Raw genomic sequence first — 19,335 nt, 5'->3', positions numbered from 1 at the left:
ATGACTCCTTGCTTGGGAGAAGAGGCATAGTTCAGTCCTGACATCTCCTTTTTAGGTGAGCACTGGGCTTTGTGTCTGCTTGGGCCAATATGCTTTTCCACTTCACTATTTGGTGGCTCAGTGGCTAAGATGCTGAGCTTGTCGATCGAAAGGTCGGCAGTTCAGCGGTTCGAATCCCTAGTGCCGCGTAATGGGGTAAGCTCCCGTTACTTGCCCCAGCTTCTGCCAACCTAGCAGTTTGAAAGCACATAAAAAATGCAAGTAGAAAAATAGGGACTACCTTTGGTGGGAAGGTAACAGCGTTCCGTGCACCTTTGGCATTGAGTCATGCCGGCCACATGATTACGGAGACATCTTCGGACAACGCTGGCTCTTTGGCTTTGAAACAGAGATGAGCACCACCCCATAGAGTTGGGAACGACTAGCACATATGTGCAAGGGGAACCTTTACCTTAATGAGCCTGATTCAACCTAGCGGGAACAAGCAAACTCACATGCTTCCACATAACACACCTAGTGTACATGTGCATAAAATCAACCTTCATAGCTGCTACCTTGGCTTGCAGCTTTATTAAAAATGCAGCACTTTTTGGCATTTCCCCATTTTCATATTGCCTTTGATTTTTGGGAATCCATGGATTTGCTCACCACACAGCAACTTAGCTCCCTCAATAAAGTGGAGAAACCATCAGCCTAGCTCTGGTTTTTGAGTTTATTCAATGTTCATTCTTCAGCGACAGCTTCGTATCCATTTTTCCTTTCCATATCAGTCCTTATATTCTAAAAAGATGGATCATTCTGTTGGGGTAGAGATGCGTGGAATAATCAGCACAGCAGATGATGTATATCACAGCATGCAGGAAACATAAACAAAAAATTAGGGAGGCTTCAATTGCATAATCATAGATACTATCTTGATTTTTAGACCCACCTCCTCACAGATGCCCTACTTGCTTTGGCTTTGCCCTGTCTTCTCCCAACATAGTCCCATAGATGCATGAACTGACATTTGAAGCAAGCCCAATACAGATTGTTGTTGACTTACAACAGTTCGTTTAGTGACCACTCGACAGCACTCAAAAAAGCGGCTTATGACCATTTTTCACACAACCATTGCAACATCCCTATGGTCATGTGATCAAAATTCAGACACTTGGCAACTGACTCATATTTATGACGGTTACAGTTTCCTGGGTTCATATGATTACCTTTTGAGAACTTCTGACAAGAAAATCAATGGGGAAGCCAGTTTCACTTAATAACTGTGGTAAGACAAGTTGCAAAATGGGGCAAAACTCACTTAATGCTTCTGTCTCACTTAGCAACAGAAAATTTGGCCTCAATTCCACTGCATATAAGGAAAATCAATATAAAATGTTTTATAGATGGCATATGCCCCCTGAGAAACTGGCAAAAATGTTTAAAGATAAATCAGCTAAATGTTGGAAATGTCACCTGTTACCATATGTGGTGGATATGTCCAGAAGCAAAAAATTATTGGAATACAATTAAGATATGGCTGGAAGAAATGATACAACAATGTATTGATTTAAAACCATAACTGTCCCTATTGGGTATCCTGCCAGAAAAAATTAGCCAAGAAAATATTTATTTGATTATACATGTAATAACGGCTGCAAGGATTATTTATGCACAGCACTGGAAAGCAGGGAAAATACCTTTGAAAGGAGAAGTAGTTAAAAAAAAAATTAGATTGTGCAGGAATGAATAGATTGACTTTGATGATTAAAGAAAGAGAAGATTCAGAGTACTTTAAGATATGGAATCAATTTTACTATTGGTTAGAAAAGAGATACAAATAAGTAAATTAACAGTTATGTATAAAAATGTATCATAATCAGAATATTTTGTTAGTGATGAATTGTTGTAATTGATTCAATGAGAACAAAGACAGAAGAAATAACAAAAAGAAGAACGATTGGAGACAACACAGAGATGTCACACGGAAGGAATGACTGATGTATTAAATGTTTGTTTGTTTGTTAAAAAAAAAATTAAAAAAAAAGAAAAAAGAAAATTTGGCCTCAATTGTGGACGTCAGTTGTGAATTACCTGTAATGAGCAAATATATTTGGTGGTGTTCGTCTGACCTAGGCTTCCTTAGACAGCATACAGCAAAAACTTAGTCCCGGCAAACCTCTTTAATTCAGACGGCTGTGAATTATTGTCATTCCCAGTCGAAAGGCTTATCAGTCTTGCAGGGGAGTGTTTGCAAACACGCACCTTATCTCTCTTGGAATGCTGCCAGAGAACTAATTGCCACATGCAGGACAAGGCCAAACTTAGCACAGAGTCAAACAGAATTTTTCCACAGCTTTTACCGACCAAATGAACTAATTGCTTCCTGCAAAAGCTCACATCCTGTTCACTTCTCTTTATGTTTTATGGGAGGGGCCAATCATCTCCAAGCCTTACTCCCAAGTCGTCCCTGTTTTCTTAATTGTTCCTGTCTCTTGGCAGCTCTGTGCATGCGCATACTGGGAACAGGCTCCTGCTGTTCTTCTGCCTCGCTGAAGTCAGACTCCGGAGACAGCCAAGAACTACCAGATGGCCTTGGCCCCCTCTCTGCCTCTGACTCAGAACCATCATTCGAACCTTCCCCAGACTCCAGGATTGGCCCAGGTTCCTCCCCAACCTCCTCACTGTCCAAATCTGCTGCCAGCTCTGCTGGCTGCTGGTGGGCCACAACAGGTGGCATAGACAGTGTTGCTAAGTACAGCCACCAATTCCTTCTTCCAAACAATACAATCATGTCCTTTTTATTAACTTGTGAGAGGTGGGTAGTGAATGTTAGCGATGGTCTGACACACTTTCCTTTGTCATTGATCTCACACCCGCTGTCCCAGGATAGACACGAGTAACATACCAGTTGAAATATTGTCATGATCAAGCCATCAATGCTTGAAGTACTGTGAGAGAATCAGCCTCTGGATGAATACCCCAACATAGCGAATCTTGTGTTATTTCAGTAATTGTCCCCACCTGACAAATATGTATATGTGACTTACTTATTCGTACATTAATTGACGATTTGATGTTACAGTTGAGGATGGCTGTTTGAGGTCTGTGACCAGGAATAAGCATGAATGTTGATGGAAACCTTTCCTCTCTTTCCCCGTACCACCTCCCATAGCCCCATCCATCCAAGAAAGAATATTAACCAGTTTGTAGCTACTCTTGTTTTTCCCTTTTTTTCTTCTGCTTCATCCAGAAAGGAAAACAGCACAGCCAGCTGCTTTGAGGCCTGCAAAAGCAAAATATTACTGCATTACGCCCTGTGACTAATTTTGAGGCATTGGGTCTACAGAAATTTCCTTAAATGAACTTACCATTTTTCTATGTGTATATTACATAAAAGTCCAACTGCCTGAATGAAAAGCTCAAAGGAAATCAAATAAATTAGGACTGTCATGATTATTATGACATAATTCCAATATTGCCCAATATTCCCCTCTGATGTCTATCGACTTCCTCCTCTCCTTTTATGCAATTTATCTACTCCCCTCAATGCTAACAGGTTCTAATTAATAATAAAAGTATCGATAGTACACTTTCCACCGTAGCTGTAGAAAAGACATCATAGTGAAGAAGGATTTCATTTTAAAAGATCAATGGTTAGTTTTTTTGCTAATGTTCCTTGTGTTGTAATGTGCCCAGAATCCTATGGAATGAGTTGGGCAGCCTTATAAATGTGCCAAGAAAATGAATCAAGAAGAAAGTAAGACTGATGACTTGGGAGCTGTCCTGCTTGTACCCATGAAATACTTTCCAGGAGTTCTCATACCAGAAAACCAGATTCAGGTTTCAGGAAAATAAGGCTACCATATCTGCATTGGAAAATCTTGGGAACCATTAGATGGGAGCAAAGAGTGATCATTTGGAGTTCTGAAGTCATCTTCTAATGACTCATCAGGAAAGAGAAAGCTGTTTATGTGTTTAGATCTACCCCTTTGAGATGCTGCAGTCTGCCTGACTTTAATTGCATTGGGCCTGCATCTGTTTCTGCACAGCAATTAACTTTTGTGGTGGCTTTTCATAAAATGTTTTTCACACAGAGACAGAGAAAAAAAATAGAGAGAGGCATACACAGTTTTGGGAGGTTCTTCTTCCTTTTCATGTTGCTTGTCCTCTGCCAAAATATCTTCTGTTTTCTAAATTAGAGAAATGAGAACAAATAGTCATTTCTTTGTTAAACACTTCAGGCTAATCATCTATGACAGTCAAGTTTTTTTTCTGGGAACTTTCCTGTTCAAAATATTTGCTTCAGGTCATACACAGCACATAACATGTGACTTCAGTAAAAATATTCCTGTTTAAAAATATAAAACATGCTTCATTGCATTGCTAGTCTGGTATAAACAGCATTTAAGATAGGTCTCTGTCAGAGGTGGGAGTCACATACTGTAACAACCAGTTCACCCAGCACTGAAAATGTGAGCGCAGTGCATGCTCACTTTGCTCACGCACGTGCCATCACACACGTGTGCGGCATCACAAAACACGGCAATTCACTCTCATGCACCATCTGCTCATGTGTGCGGCATCACAAAACACAGCAATTTGCTCACATGTGCCTTCCACACATCTGTGCAGTGTCAAAAACACAGCGATATAGGACGGGATTCTACCCGGGCGGATGGGCAGGCCCACCCACAGGTCGCAACTACCGGTTTGCCTGAACCAGTCTGAACCGGCAGCAGCCCATCACCAGTCTCAGTGCAGGTTATGGAAAAGTGCTTTCAGTTCTGCCTGATACGGTTTTAATACTTATATGTGCAGAGTCACATTGACATTAAAGCCAAAGGGAATGCAATTTGATTTTTAGCTTTAAGATTCACTTTATCAAAAAAAAAGCCGTTAGAGCAGCGGTTCTCAACCTGGGGGTCGCGACCCTTTGGGGATCGAATGGCCATTTCACAGGGGTCGCCAAAGCCCTCTGTCGCCCCATGCCTTCACTCACCCTCATCCTCTGCCTCTGTTGGATCGCCGGCCGTTTGCTTACCCCGCCCACCCCCAATCTATTGCTGCCTCCTGAGTCCCAGCTGATGGCTAGAGGGAAAAAACTGTTTAAATTCTTGCCACGGAGCTTCAAAGGGCCGCCCTACAGCTGATCAGTGGTAAAAAAAAACAAATGAGTAGACCGGTGCCTGCAAAAATAGAAAAAACAGCCCCTTTCAGCTTCAGGATAGATTAATTAGCACAAGTTGATTAGATCAGCCTCGACTCTCAGCCGATTTGCTCTCAGCTGTTTTGCGGAGGGCTCTGTTGCTAGCTGCAAAAAAATCTGGAGCAGATTTATTTCCCCCTAGCTATGTTAGAAAAACGAAACTGAAAGTAAAGCAGGGTCTTTGCTGCAACGTGACAAAATGAGGCAGAGAGAGATTTCTTTTTCTTTTTCCTCACCAAAAAAAGGTAGGTGCAAAACTGTAAACAATGGGAAATTTAGGGCAAAAAAGGAGGTTCAAGATTTTAAAACACAAAAGAAAAAAAGCAAATGTTCCTCCTAAAAAGTAGCTCTCCTAATTATTCCTCAATCAAAAAGAAAAAAAATGCAGTACAGAACCCAATTTTTTTTAATATGTTACTATTTATAAACGCCAGTGGAGCTGTGATTTAATAAGCTTCCTATGATCTATATGGCTAAAAATAAATTTGGTCTAAAAATGGAGAGTCATACTGCTCACATTGCCTGTTGCAAAACACAAGGAAATAACTATAACTTTAGCATAACATTTTATAATGGCTATTTTATAAAAGATTTTAAAAACCCTCCAGCTTTATTGGGTATTAATGCTTTTCTGATTGTTAGCTAGCTACCTACTGCAAAGAAAGATTGGGGATAAATATTTAAAAATATGAATTCTAATTCTAATTCTAAAATTCTAACTCTAATTCTATTCAAAATACTTTTTTAAAAAAAATTGATTTATATGCCGCCCTTCTCCCGAGACTCAGGGCGGCTTACAATGCGTTAAGCAATAGCCTTCAGACTTTTTGTATATTTATACAAAGTCATCTTATTGCCCCACAAACTGGGTCCTCAATTTACCTACCTTAGAAAGGATGGAAGGCTGAGTCAACCTTGAGCCTGGTGAGATTTGAACTTACAGTAATTGCAGACAGCTGGTGTTAATCACAATGCTATCAGTCTGCTGAGCCACCAGGCTCACTTGTAGTTCCAGCCCCACTTCCTTTTGGACTGGGTTCCTAGCAGAGAAGTCTATGAGGTGGAAAGTGATGTTCAAACCACCATTTCGACTTTTGCCTTCAATATAATGCCCGAAGATGTATATCACTTTTTAAACTAAATACCCTATGGCTTTAATAAATTTAACATATTTGGTAGAAGAACTAGAATATGTCTTTCTGTGTTTTTGTGGCAGGATCGTATGTATAACAAGTTAAAAATATGTTTCTCTGACTTACTTCTTCAATTCTATCTCTCAGGTCAATTTCCACAAATGATGACAAGTCTTTCTGTAGTTGCTAAGATAAAAAAAAATGCAATATAGTTAAAAAGCATCTATGGGTGGAATTGCATCTTAAATATAGACGGGTCTAAGAAGTAAGGGATACTTTTCATAAGGAAAATCAGTTGTTTTGTTTATAATTTCATTGTTTCATTGTAAAGCAAAGCAATATCAAAGAATTATATAAAACTCAGGTATCTCAAATTGGCATTTTTCAAAACAATGAATTTGCAGGAGAGGAGGGGGCGGGGAGAATATTGTGAAATTCATTGCTAGGGAAAATTTTTGCTTTTATCTTCCAGAATACAGTACATCTTCTGTTTCAGTTTCTGCCTTCACATTTAAACATAGATTAAAAAAAAAAAAAGCTGCTCAGCTATTGGCAGTGTTTTCTCTAAAGCTACCACAAGCTTGTGACACTGATGTTTTTCTTCTCTGCTCGGTTGTTATCGTTTTGTTTGCTTGATTAGTATTTCTAGCGAGGTTTGCCAAAAAACAAGAAGTCTATAATTTGTTTCTGCCACCCTGGGAATGTCAGAGTCCCTGCTTGTCCTGCCACCATGGTGTGTTGATAGGATAGGCATAGGAAGTGTTGGCAGGAAGTATGGAATTTTGGAATGGGTAGTTATTAAGAGAGTATCATTGTTCAGAATGTTCTAATTATTGTCTACATTGTTTGTGATTAATTTTAGCAAATCTTCTCAACATCTGAGCCCTCCAGGACTCGGAATCTGTGAAGGCAGGGGGGAAGAGAGAAACAAGTGTTGTAATGTGCACCCAGATGTTCTCACAAAAGTGATCTATGTTGCCTACTTTTCATATATAAACTGTAATAGTCTAGCCCAGTGGTGGGTTGCCCCCGGTTCGCACCAGTTCTATAGAACTGGTAGTAAACCCAGAGGGAGGCTCTGCCTACCAACCCTGATGTCATCAAAATGCTTCTGCGCATGCGCAGAAGAGCACGTATGTGCACGGGCGAGCGAAGCGAGCGTGCATGCGCAGCCCCATTGCGAACCGGTAGTAAAGGTAAGTAGAACTCACCTCTGGTATAGCCATAGTCTAATTAAAAATAGAACAAAACAAAACAAAAAGTCTTAAGTGATGTACATCTGAAACCACCCTTATATCTTTTTTCTGTGAAACAGTGGGGACTGTAATGCACTCATTATGTCAAATCCAGCTGTACTACATCTGCATCAGCATGGATTTGCCCACTCTTTCATTAGCATGAAGAGATGGGTTGACAATGCCATTTATTTAGGAGCTGCATTGGTTTTTCTAACTCTACTCCCAGCTGCAAAACTCCAGTCACTTTATAAATCTAACACAGATGAACAACTAATGAGCCACATGATGCATTTAAGGAATATACCATTCTTAGTACAATATATTGGTTAACACCGAAATGATTTTTAAAAATCCCTGTTGTCCAACCTTTTGTTTACTGCTGTCCACTGCAGCTTGTCCATGGCTGATCTCTTTATCTTTGTTAATTTCACACACTTTCCTCTTTATCACTTTCAGACTGGATGGGAAAGGAAAAGGCAACATTTAATCCCCTTGCATAGGGATTCAGCTGAACAACTGAAAATAAATTGGAATTCAGAGCAATAGCTTATATTTCATCTTTTTTTATATGTTATTACTATAGAGTAAATTACATTTATACAAGGGGATGATGGCAAAAATTTCCTAATGGGAATTGCAGCTCTGCTGTTTTAGCTCTGCATATTTTTAATTTGTTGGTTGTATGATGGACATAAAAAGGGGGCAATAGTATGACTATGTTGCTGCGACTGCCGTCTTGCCTATTGTTATCCTTCGGTGAATGATTATGATGCTATACAGCTCAAGCTAAAACAGAATTAAACCAAACAGGAAGAGAACAACGTAATAAGATTCAACAAAACCACCAAAATTAAAATTACTACCAGGTAAGAGTTGGGGGCTGGGGTACTGTATCACAGCAATTGCTCTTATGCCAGGAAACCTCAGGGAGTAACATTGGAGGTCTTCCCACTCAATAGCTATGCTGTTGGGTGCCATGTTCTATCCTTCAATTTTTCCATTTCTATGAAACCACTCGGGAGGGTCATCATGGGTTTTAAAGTTGGTTGTCACTCATAGGCAAAAGACCCTCAGATGTGATAATGTCTCAATAGGGAAAACTGTTCAAGTCCTTGAACCATTGTCTGGCTTCAGTGATAGAATGGATGGGAGCTACTAAACTGAGGCTGCATCTCACTAAAATGGAAATATTTGTAAATATATTGGGGAGATTATCTGTTATAAATAGGGTTGCGTGCTCTCTGAAAAAAATAGTACTGCATTTACTTTCAAGGTACTCTTATCTCTTACTTTATATTTTATTTTTTGTTATCTGTCTCTAAAAATAGGTGAAATGACCTTCAAGTAAGGTCCTTCAATTGCTCCTGGTAATATCTTGGATGCATTCATCACATTTTCTTGGCAAGAGTATGGAAACTGTTTGCCATTGCCCTCCAGAATTTTTTGGGCTTCTTCACTTTAATTTCTACTTAAGGTCATTTCTATATTTTTACATAAGGTCATTTCTATGTATTTGTGGCATTTCCATGCAGAGATCCCTTCTGGGGAATACAATTGCTGCATTAGGACTCACAATAAAAGCAGACAATAGTTTTGGTGCAAAAGAATGAAGGATGCGGTGATTACGGTGGCTGATTCTACAAAAGAATTCCAATGAGTTCAACTTGCCCATCAGTAATTCAATTATTAGAACGAAACTGAAAGGTTTGAGCCACTGTTAGGAAGCCATTCTATCTATCCATGAGCATATTTGAAACATTGGTCGTTTTGCATGATTGTGCTATAATAACCATGGGTTGTTAAATAATACACAAAGCTCAATTTACATGCCAAATTGAACCAAACCAAAGAAATAAACTGCAGTTTAGCAGATTGTTTGGATCCAATCATTGCTGTTTGCAAATTGTGGATTAGGGCTTTATGTGTTTCAAATGCTGTATTAGTCCAGATTGCTTTTTTTCCATTTATGTTTTCCTTTAATCAGTATTAGATTTTGTACGCTATCCAGAGTTTGCTGGAGTGGGCAAATATATTTAATGGAATAAATATTATGCAATCTCAGGTGACTATGATTTGGTAACCATGGCTAAACAAACTGTGCCTTAATATGAAAGCAAGCAATATATAGGCATTGTACAAATCAATAAATTGAAATTAAGCAAACAACATTACTGTAATTCTCATTAGACAATAAGTATATTATTGTTACACCATTAGATTGATAACATCTCATTGGCATTGGCATCCTTCAGTCTCATGAGACTATGGTATCGTGCTCTGGAAAGAGGTCCTAAAACAGCATCTAGTGTGACTAAAAAGGCCAATTCAAGAGTGGCAATCCCTTCTACACTGAGGGCAGATACATTCTGTCCCTTGCCCGACGCCAGATTTCGCTGGTTCCGGGACTGCCTCTTTGCCTCAGCCTGCCGAACAAGTGTCTCTTCGAATTGGAGAAGGCCATGCTGTGTCTTTAGATAACATGCTGATGTTATCATCCTATCATGCTAAAGACGCATGATAACATCACTTTCACAGAATATATTAATAATATATGGTATGTAAGGTAGATTAGACAAATTTATTCTAGTAAACATATACACAGCTACAGTAGATAGTAGCAGCTAAAAAAGAACCCCAAATACTTGAGCAACATGACAATTAGAGAAAGAATGAAAGAGTGTTGAAGGCTGTTTCCTTCAAACCCTGCTTCACTGTAACATCTGGAAAATCACAATGAAGAACAGAATGTTGGACCACACATCCAGACTTGTTCTTATATTATTACCAAATTACACTTGCTGTGAAGTTTCCGAAAGATGCCCTAATTAATTCATGACACTTGCATCTGACTGTTACATAGAAATGCTTTTTACCAGTGAAGATCTTCTTCTGTACTCAGTACTTCTTCTTTACCTGAAATTTCTAGAAAAAGGAAATGTTACATTAGATTTGTAGATAGAGTCCTGGAATCTTATTTTGTTCCAAAGACTGTCTTTTCCCCCATAATACAAAAATTCTAGGGCGGATATCAGAATATGTAGAATTAGTAATTTCTGCAATGAGCTCTTGTAGCAAAAGGCAGAGAACTACAGTATCTTGCAACCCAAAGGTGCTTTCTTTCAGCACCTTTGGGAAAAACATGACCTGGATGACTGAAAATCTTCATAGACACTTGTTGTTGCAACTAATTTTTCAATTAATCATAATAATCGTAGTACAGACCCCTCACATCCTGGACATAAATTGTTTCAACTCCTACCCTCAAAACGACGCTTATAGAGCATTGCACACCAGAACAACTAGACACAAGAACAGTTTTTCCCCGAACGCTATCACTCAGCTAAATGAATAATTCCCTCAACACTGTCAAATTATTCACTAAGTCTGCATTACTATTACTATTAATCTTCTCATCATTCCTATCACCCATCTCCTCCCACTTACACGTACAATGACAATAAAGTTGTTGTTGTTATGATGATGATGATGATGACTGTATGACTGTAACTTATTACTGTATCCTTATGATTTATATTGTTTCCTAGTATGATTCGATTATTTATACCCTATGACTATCATTAAGTGTTGTACCTTATGATTCTTGATGAATGTATCTTTTCTTTTTATGTGCACAGAGAGCTTTTGCACCAAAGACAAATTCCTTGTGTGTCCAATCACACTTGGCCAATAAAGAATTCTATCTATTTATCTATCTACAATGTAGGGTTTTTTTTCTCCTCTCCAAGCTATCTAGCTAGATAAGGAAGTCTTTTTTTTTTCATTAAGACCAAAGCTTAATGGAGGCAAGGTTTAAACAGACAAGCAGAACTGTAACTAACTGTTACTAATGTTCTTTCTCAAATGTTGTTCAACAATATGATTTCTAAGTTTCTTACCTGCTTTCTGCAATGTTTTTTCAATTAGACCAGCTAGTTCAGGCTTCAGTGCATGACTGCCAAGTCTGGCACTCTTGCATCTGTGAAGATCAGAGCTTTCGACAACTCGGTGGGTGCCTGGAGATAGCTTAGTTGCAAAAGTCACACCTTGGAATCGTTTCCTGTGTGCTACAGCTATAGCCTTTGGTATCTTTTGATTCTTCATGTTAACTGATCATGGAAAATAATGAAGTCCTGTTTAGGTTATGTATTTCCTTAATGTGCCTTGAAAAGATGTGGCTTTTATTCACACTGAATTGTTGCAAAGTTTCTATGACATCACAAAAGAGACTAAAACAATTGCCACAGTCACCAACACTGCTCAGCTTTGAAGATTCTTCTAAACCTGGTATGTACTCAATTTAGGATTTTTACTTTAGATATCAAAATTTGAGGCAGCTTTTAAAAATATACTGTTTTCCCCAAAATAAGACATCCCCTGATAATAAGCCCTATTGGGCTTTGACTCAGTAGGGTTGCCAGGTCTGCTTCCAAAAAATAATAGACAAGCGGGGGGGTGGGGGGGTTAAGTAGTAAAAAAAAAAATTACAATTAAATTATATATTTTCTTACAAACATTTTAACACATATTAAAATAATCACTTCAAAACTTTACTTAAAATTCAAAACATCAAATATATTATAATAATATGTAAAATATTACATTACATTTTACTTTGCTGTTGTGTGTATTTTTTATTTGACTGCGCAGCTTTGATCAATTCTTTGTGTTTAAGGAATAATTCTTTAATTTCAGTACAATGTTGAGAAATATTAAAAAATATACAAAGTTCACTTCAAACTGATGGTACAAGCAGTCGGTTACGTTCGTCAGTCCACAAATTTCCCATGATGCTGAAAATTCGTTCAACGTTTGCATTTGATACCGGAATTGATGCACAATACTGGAACAGTTTCAGTAAACTCGGAGTGGCTCTTTCTTGAAAAAGTACATCCACTCATCAAGGGATGAATCGCCCTGCAGATGAACATAAACTTCTTCTAAGGCAGAAATTTCATCGAAGAGAGTGTTGGGTGGAAGTTCTTCTCGCCATGGTGATAATAACCAGATGTTCATTTCTTCTAAAGTTGGAGGATTATTGTGATCAGTTAGATTGAAACAACTTAGTGTCTCATATACTGAATCGGTGAAATTATACCACTTTTCTAGGTATGCAATGGCTCTTTGATACACGTTGATGGCGTCTTTCTTGAACTTTTGTACGGCATTCTCAGGCAAATGTTTTTTACGTAAGGCAAATAAAACTTTCATTCCAAAAAACTGCTCATCGTATTTTTTTTTGCAAAGAATCACGCAGCTTACACATGATAACGTGAAGATCACATGCAAGAATTTTCTTGCTTTCCAGCTTCAGTAGGGTGTCTTGCATTATTGACATGAAGAAGTGCGTGAAATATAAATACAATTCTGAAATTGTTGGTTCATCGTCCTTTGTGAGTTCATTTTCCTGATCCGAAATAAGGTTCCAGATAACCTTATGGCACTCATCAGATCCAAGAGAAATAAAATACGATTTTAGAGGTATCCAGTTTAAAAGAAGTCTTTCGACCACTTTAAACAAACTTAACCAACGTGTTGGAACATGGCGCAAAACTTTATGGAATTCTGAGTCGCAAAACTTACGTACCATTTCATCATAAAGCTTTTGAATAAAAAAAAATGTCCACTATTTTGTGAAAAAAAATAGTGAACATAATGTGAAAAAAGTGGACTGTCCGCTCAAATAGTGGACACCTGGCAACCCTAAGTTGAGTGCACGGCAATAAGGCCAAGCGCTTATTTCAGGGTTAAAAAAAATATAAGATAGGGTCTTATTTTTGGGAAAACACGGTAGCTGGTATGACATAATGATTCAGGAAATGAGTATTACTCATATTTAATGGCAAAGAACTAACAGAATAAAATAAAAGCATAGCAGAATAAATTTCTACTGGAGGATTTTGGCATTCAATTAAATACTTAACATTGCTAACTATCTCCAATACTATTACTGATTTTTAAAAATACAATGTAAACCATCTACATAATTTGGGGCTTTGTCATTAAATTCTTTGACCTTCCCATTACTCTACAAAATACATCGTTCAGAATTCAGCTGCTGATACAGAAAGACCATATTCCTTTTTGTTTTTTTAAAGGGGAAAATACTAGGGGAAAAATGGAGAAAAGGAAACAAAAGAAAACAAAAGATGCAAGTAAATCCATTTCAGGAGCTAAGTCAACTGGAAATAATGCAACAGAAAAATTGAGACGGAAACATACACTTTTCCATTTCCAAAAAAATTCTTTACATAATTACTTCTGTGATGTTAAGCTATGAATACGTATGGGTGAAATTGCACTTTATTTTCGTATTCCTTTCTTATTTTTCAGACACTTAATCTAACAATGGATTAAGTAAGGCCAAGCCTTTTAATTTTATACTGTATTCTTTTTATCCAATGCAAAAATGGACTATCAAATAATTTAGCTGATTGTATGCATATAACTTTTTCACAGATTAAATTTAGTTAATCTTCTATTGTATAGAAGATTTGCCGGGGTGGTGGTGGTGGTGGTGGTTAAAATACTGAAAGCTGAACACTTAATTATTTACTTGATTACGGAGAGTCCTTGACTCACAACTACAACTGGGACCAGAATTTCTGTTGGTAAGCAAAGCAGTTAAGTGAATCTGGCAGTTATTAAGCGAATTCAGCTTCCCTCTTTGACTTTGCTTGTCGGGAGCCAGCTGGGAAGGTGAAAAATGGTGATCACATGACCCAGGATGTTGTAACCGTTGTAAATACATCCCAGTTGCCAAGTGCCCCAATTTTGATCATGTGGGGGTGGTGAAGGCCAAAAGTGCAAGGACGGATTATAAATCACTTTTTTTTAAGTGTCTTGTAACTTTGATTGCTAAATTGGTTGTAAATTGAGAAGTACCTACATTTACAAACATGATTGCTGATTCTTAAAATATATTATTTCATATTTTCTTCCTTACATTATTAAAGAATAAGAGTGGTGGCCTAGAGGTGGAGCTCTCACTTCACAATCAGGAGGCTGTGAGTTCAATCCTAGGTAGAGGCAGATATTTCTCTCTCTGGGCACAATGAGACTATATCTGCTGCGAATTCCACATTGGCGACAGGAAGGGCATCCAGCCAGTAAACACTCAGCTCCATTCAGTTGCCCTGACTCCACCCTGATGCAAGGGATTACGGGGTCATTAAAAGACCAAAAAAAAAAAAAATATGAAAGAATTACTTCTGAACAAATATAACTTTTTCTTTTTTTAAAAAAATGGGTTTTGTTTATAATTGAACCAATTAACACTAGATTTCATTGATAGCCAAAGCAATACTGCTTCTCTGCTGCTCTATGAGCCGTGGTAGCGCAGTAGTTAAAGTGCAGCACTGCAGGCTACTTCTGCTGATTGCTGGCTACCTGCAATTTGGCAGTTCAAATCTCACCCGGCTCAAAGTAGACTCAGCCTTCCATCCTTCCGATGTGGGTAAAATGAGGACCCAAATTATTGGGGGCAATATGCTGACTTTGAGGTCTGTAAAGCACTGTAAAGCGGTATATAAGTCTAAGTGCTATTGCTATGTTGTTTGAAAACAAAAGCAGGCTTTCTCCAAAGTGAATGAGAATTGATGGCTATTACAGTTGATTTATTGACTGATCAAACAGATGAAGCCAATATCCCTTCGGAATGCAAAGTCTTTGATGAAATGTTGCTGTAGCTACTGTGTGTACCTAGCTAAAGATTCAGCTTCTACCTTTTAAAAAGGTTGTCAATATTGAGTTTGCAATGAATACACATACGCTTTTCAGAAATAAAACACTTTTTAATTGGCAAATAGAACACAAATTGCAGGTCATTAGTATTTTGTCAAAAGACTATTAAGTTACAAATACATTTTTTAAAAAACAAACAAACTGGCAGTTTCAAATGGCAGTTCAGAGCACATGGTGCCGTTTTTCCCTAGCACTTCTGTTGGCAATTGATAGGATATAAATTCTCACCTTGTAGTTTCCTAATGTAGCCTAATGCTAAGAACAAGAACCCTTAAAAATAGAAGCTGCATAAAAGATTTGTCATTCTCTTCTTTGTATGGATTTGACTATATGGGGCTAGTTTTGCAGACATCACTTTTAATATTAGAATCTAAAGAAGCTTTGCATCAAGTTGAATGTTCATTTATTGTGGTCCAAGAGTAGTCTCATTTAGCCTGTAACATACGTTGCTTTACTTTGACTTTTGTCAAAGCCCAACCTGCAGTGAATCAGACTTTTAGAAATATGACATAACCAATCAGCTATATTGGGTTGGATCCAGAAAGTTAGGCATATCTAGGTTAACTGAAATATACAAGGATTATGATGGTCATAATAAATGACTATCTAGCTATCAATGTGGCTTAAAGTGCAACTAACTTGATCTGGGTCCAAACCATTTTATAATTTTATAGCGCACATACACCCACCCACACCAACCCCCCCCCAACAATATTTATTTGCATTCATGAGGTACACCACACATTCCATTTCACCTATTCAGGGGAATCTGTGGAGAGGGGATGTTAAAAGGTCAAGATTGTGATTGTGTGGTTGTCATCTTGATTTTTTTTTAAAAAATTTATGCTCTGCATCTACTCATAACATATTAACAAAGAACAACTGTATGTTAATGTGATGAAAACAACCCAAACTTAACATATCTTTCATTATTGAAGATGCATTATCTCACAGCTCTTGAAATAGTTCTTGTTTAAATGCTTATACATAACAATCAGGTAGTGCGAGGAGAACAGGAACTTCGGCCTCATGCAACATTCAGTATAAAGCTTCCATAACTTTCTGTTAAGATCTCTTTACTGATATCTTGCTGCTAACACCTTATCTTGCAACTTTAAGGGAGCATGAAGAGTTAATATTACATTATAGCTCGGCCGTCTTGTCTGTTTCATATGGAATGTTTTCCTACATCGATAATACTTCTGTGTAGGTTGTGCAAACCATCTCGTAAAAAAATCTTTGTCTCTAGTCCTTGCTGAAATGTTTTAGTATGTTGCAGTCAACCTTGCTAGAGAAGAAATAGGTTTTTGTGTCCGAGACTATAGCCATTCTTTGCTTTCCAAATTCCCTGAGGAAGAACCTAGTGAGGTCACCTACAGTACTACTTATTAAGTCAACTTTTCATTGATTAATTTTTATCTCTAATTTCATCTGTAAATATCATCAAAAAAAAAGTGTGTGCTCACTTCACTCACTGAGAAATTGCTTACAGTTGATTTTATTTCTTACATGGGAATATTACAGATGTAAGAAATGTATTGCATTTGAAATGGCCCTTAAATAGTAGAAAATCGTTAATTCTGATAATCAAACCATTGTTTTTGCAACTACTCTATGAGCATTCTTGTATTATACATACTTAAGTTGTTTGAATATGTATTTATTCAGGTTTATAACATTTTAAGTTTATAGGAAAAAAAATAGAAATTGATTGCTTTAGTGGAAACAATTTTGTATCAAAAAATTCCAGGGAGTACCATTAAATAGTAGACTTTCTTTTTAGAAGCCAGTTCTTCTTAAACCAATAATATCATGCTAATGCTAACAAAATACCCTGTTGTTCAGTCTTCTTAGGGTCAAGGCAAGCTCCAGTGAGGAGAGATTACATCTATAACCAACTGGGCTTCGCTTCATTAAAAAGCAAATGCTGCAAAGCTTTTCCTAATTGCTCTGTGGCATAATGCAAAGTAGCCCCTAATCAGCCATCAAAAATTAGAAATCTAGAAAAAGGCTCTCAGCCATGTAAAAGGAGTGTGGAAGTTGTCAATATGAAGTCCACAGGCTTTGATCATTGAACTGATCGCTAGATTCCAAGAAACCAGAGCAACACTTTTAAAAATGCAGAACAACACATATGATGAAAACCACCTAGAAGGCAGAGTTTCTTCATCTGTTAACACCAGATGAATAAAGTGCATAGCAACAATTGTAATAGTTCTTGGAGAGAGAGAAAACACTTAGCAAGCCTCCGCAAGCTTGACATTTGATATGTACATCTTGCTACAGGTGGCTTTTCTCTTTCTTCAGTCCTTCAGCTACACCATCTAATAACTTTCTTCAGACTTCAAATGGAATGAGCCGAGATTTCTGACTGTTGCCTTATGTAACTTTGGAAGCTCTTGTCACCAATGGGGTGTTCCCTAGAAAGTGAAAAGAAAGAGGAAAAAGATGAAGGAAAGATCGACATGTTTATTCTTCATTTTCAGATTAAAAAGAAAAATCCTCCACAAAAATATATGGAGTGAAATCACAATTCACTAGTTTCTGGGCTTTTTTTTCTTCTGGCAGCCAGCAGACCCTTTGCTGCCCATTGGGAGACTAAGATAGATCTATTTCGGCCTTATGTGATTTCACTGAACTAGGGCTGCATAATATCTTGGTTTACATAGGTAGAACCTGGCTAAAGAGAATACACATAAAACCTATGAAAAAGAAAGAAAAACATATATATATATATATATGTATGTATGTATGTATGTATGTAGGTAGGTAGGTAGGTAGGTAGGTAGGTAGGTAGGTAGGTCTTTGGTTATTTAGGTTTTCTCCCGCATAAAATTGGAAGTACCTTGGCGACGTTTCAACGAAGTCTCATTCGTCATCTTCTGGCTGGTGTCTTCGGCCTTGTGCTTCTAGGAGCACAAGGCCGAAGACACCAGCCTGAAGATGACGAATGAGACTTCGTCGAAACGTCGCCAAGGTACTTCCAATTTTACGCGGGAGAAAACCCAAATAACCAAAGACCTACATACAAATACCCACGAAAACCTCAGAAAACAAATACACATACACACACACACATCTTTGTAAGTGACACAGATTGTACAGGTTGAAAACCCAAAGATTTAGGGAATAATCACATGATTGTCTGAATTAAGATTTGGCAAAATTAGGCTGTAAAGCAAGAACGAGAAAAGACACAGAGTATGTGATTTGCCTGCATAGGATATGCCTTATTACGTTAAAGAAATATCCTGATAGGAAGATTATGTTAGAAAATGACAGTGACTGTTCTTGTAGTGAATGAGTGAAACAAACAGCTTTGTGCTGAAATTATAATTTACCTTTCTCGGTTAATGTGGCAGAAGAAACAGGTCATTAATCCATCTAACTGAATATCCTGTAAATAAAATACCAGCTTCTTCTGGTATTTGGCAACCTTCTCCAGAATAAAATAGCCTGATATTTCACTGTTTGTCTAGTTTCCTCTGTAAATATCATGGAGTATTGCAAGAGAAAGGGGGGATTGCCCAAGACTTTGTGATTTTAATTGCAGTATTAGAAGAGAAGAGAATACCATGTTTCCCCAAAAATAAGACCACCCAGAAAATAAACCCTAGCATGATTTTTAGCGTGTGCCTAATATAAGTCCTACCCAAAAAAAATAAGCCCTACTTAAGAGCCTGCCCACTCCATCCCATCTATTTTTGTTTGCCCATGGCCATGGCTGTGATGGGGCAGGCAGTCGCACGGCAAATCTGGCAGGCTGGATCGTGTGCCTCTCCCACCCCCGTGCTGGATTGCTTTATCTTTAGAAGGGGAAAGCCGGCATAGCCATGTCTGGAGAACCAGGGAGAGGCATGGGTGGCGAGGCGGGAGCGAGGTGGGGGCCAGGTGTCAGTCCTCCACGAGACTGAAACAGGAGATAGAGGGAGGCAGATACCCAAAGGGCATTGGCCTGTGCACTTCAGATAAACTGTAGCGTGCCGTAGACAGCATGGCTGATGTGGGATGAGTGGGTTGAATTGTGTGGGTTTCG

At 38.0% G+C, this 19,335-nt stretch overlaps 2 protein-coding genes across 5 annotated transcripts in view; both read right to left on the bottom strand.

Moving 5' to 3' along the window:
- Window positions 1–693: 693 nt before the first annotated feature.
- Window positions 694–11,748, bottom strand: C5H13orf46 (chromosome 5 C13orf46 homolog). Its single transcript, XM_087895399.1, has 6 exons — window positions 11,456–11,748; window positions 10,433–10,481; window positions 7,926–8,016; window positions 6,448–6,507; window positions 4,108–4,172; window positions 694–3,265 (listed from the first exon to the last, which is right to left on the bottom strand). Exons 1-6 carry the CDS (start codon window positions 11,658–11,660, stop codon window positions 3,193–3,195), a joined length of 543 nt encoding a protein of 180 aa, XP_087751525.1. The 5' UTR covers window positions 11,661–11,748; the 3' UTR covers window positions 694–3,192.
- A 3,580-nt stretch (window positions 11,749–15,328) lies between these two features.
- Window positions 15,329–19,335, bottom strand: part of RASA3 (RAS p21 protein activator 3) — a 140,928-nt gene continuing 136,921 nt past the window's right edge. For all 4 annotated transcript variants that reach the window (XM_034419257.3, XM_087895397.1, XM_087895396.1 and 1 more), the window contains one exon: window positions 15,329–17,719. In XM_034419257.3, coding sequence (XP_034275148.1) covers window positions 17,644–17,719 — 76 coding nt within the window. In that variant the 3' untranslated portion in view covers window positions 15,329–17,643. The remainder of the gene's footprint in view (window positions 17,720–19,335) is intronic.

The sequence above is a fragment of the Pantherophis guttatus genome, chromosome 5 (genome assembly GCF_059756535.1).
Source record: "Pantherophis guttatus breed Tessera chromosome 5, ASM5975653v1, whole genome shotgun sequence".
Classification (NCBI taxonomy): Eukaryota; Metazoa; Chordata; class Lepidosauria; order Squamata; family Colubridae; genus Pantherophis; species Pantherophis guttatus.
This window is presented reverse-complemented; position numbering and strand designations above follow the sequence as displayed.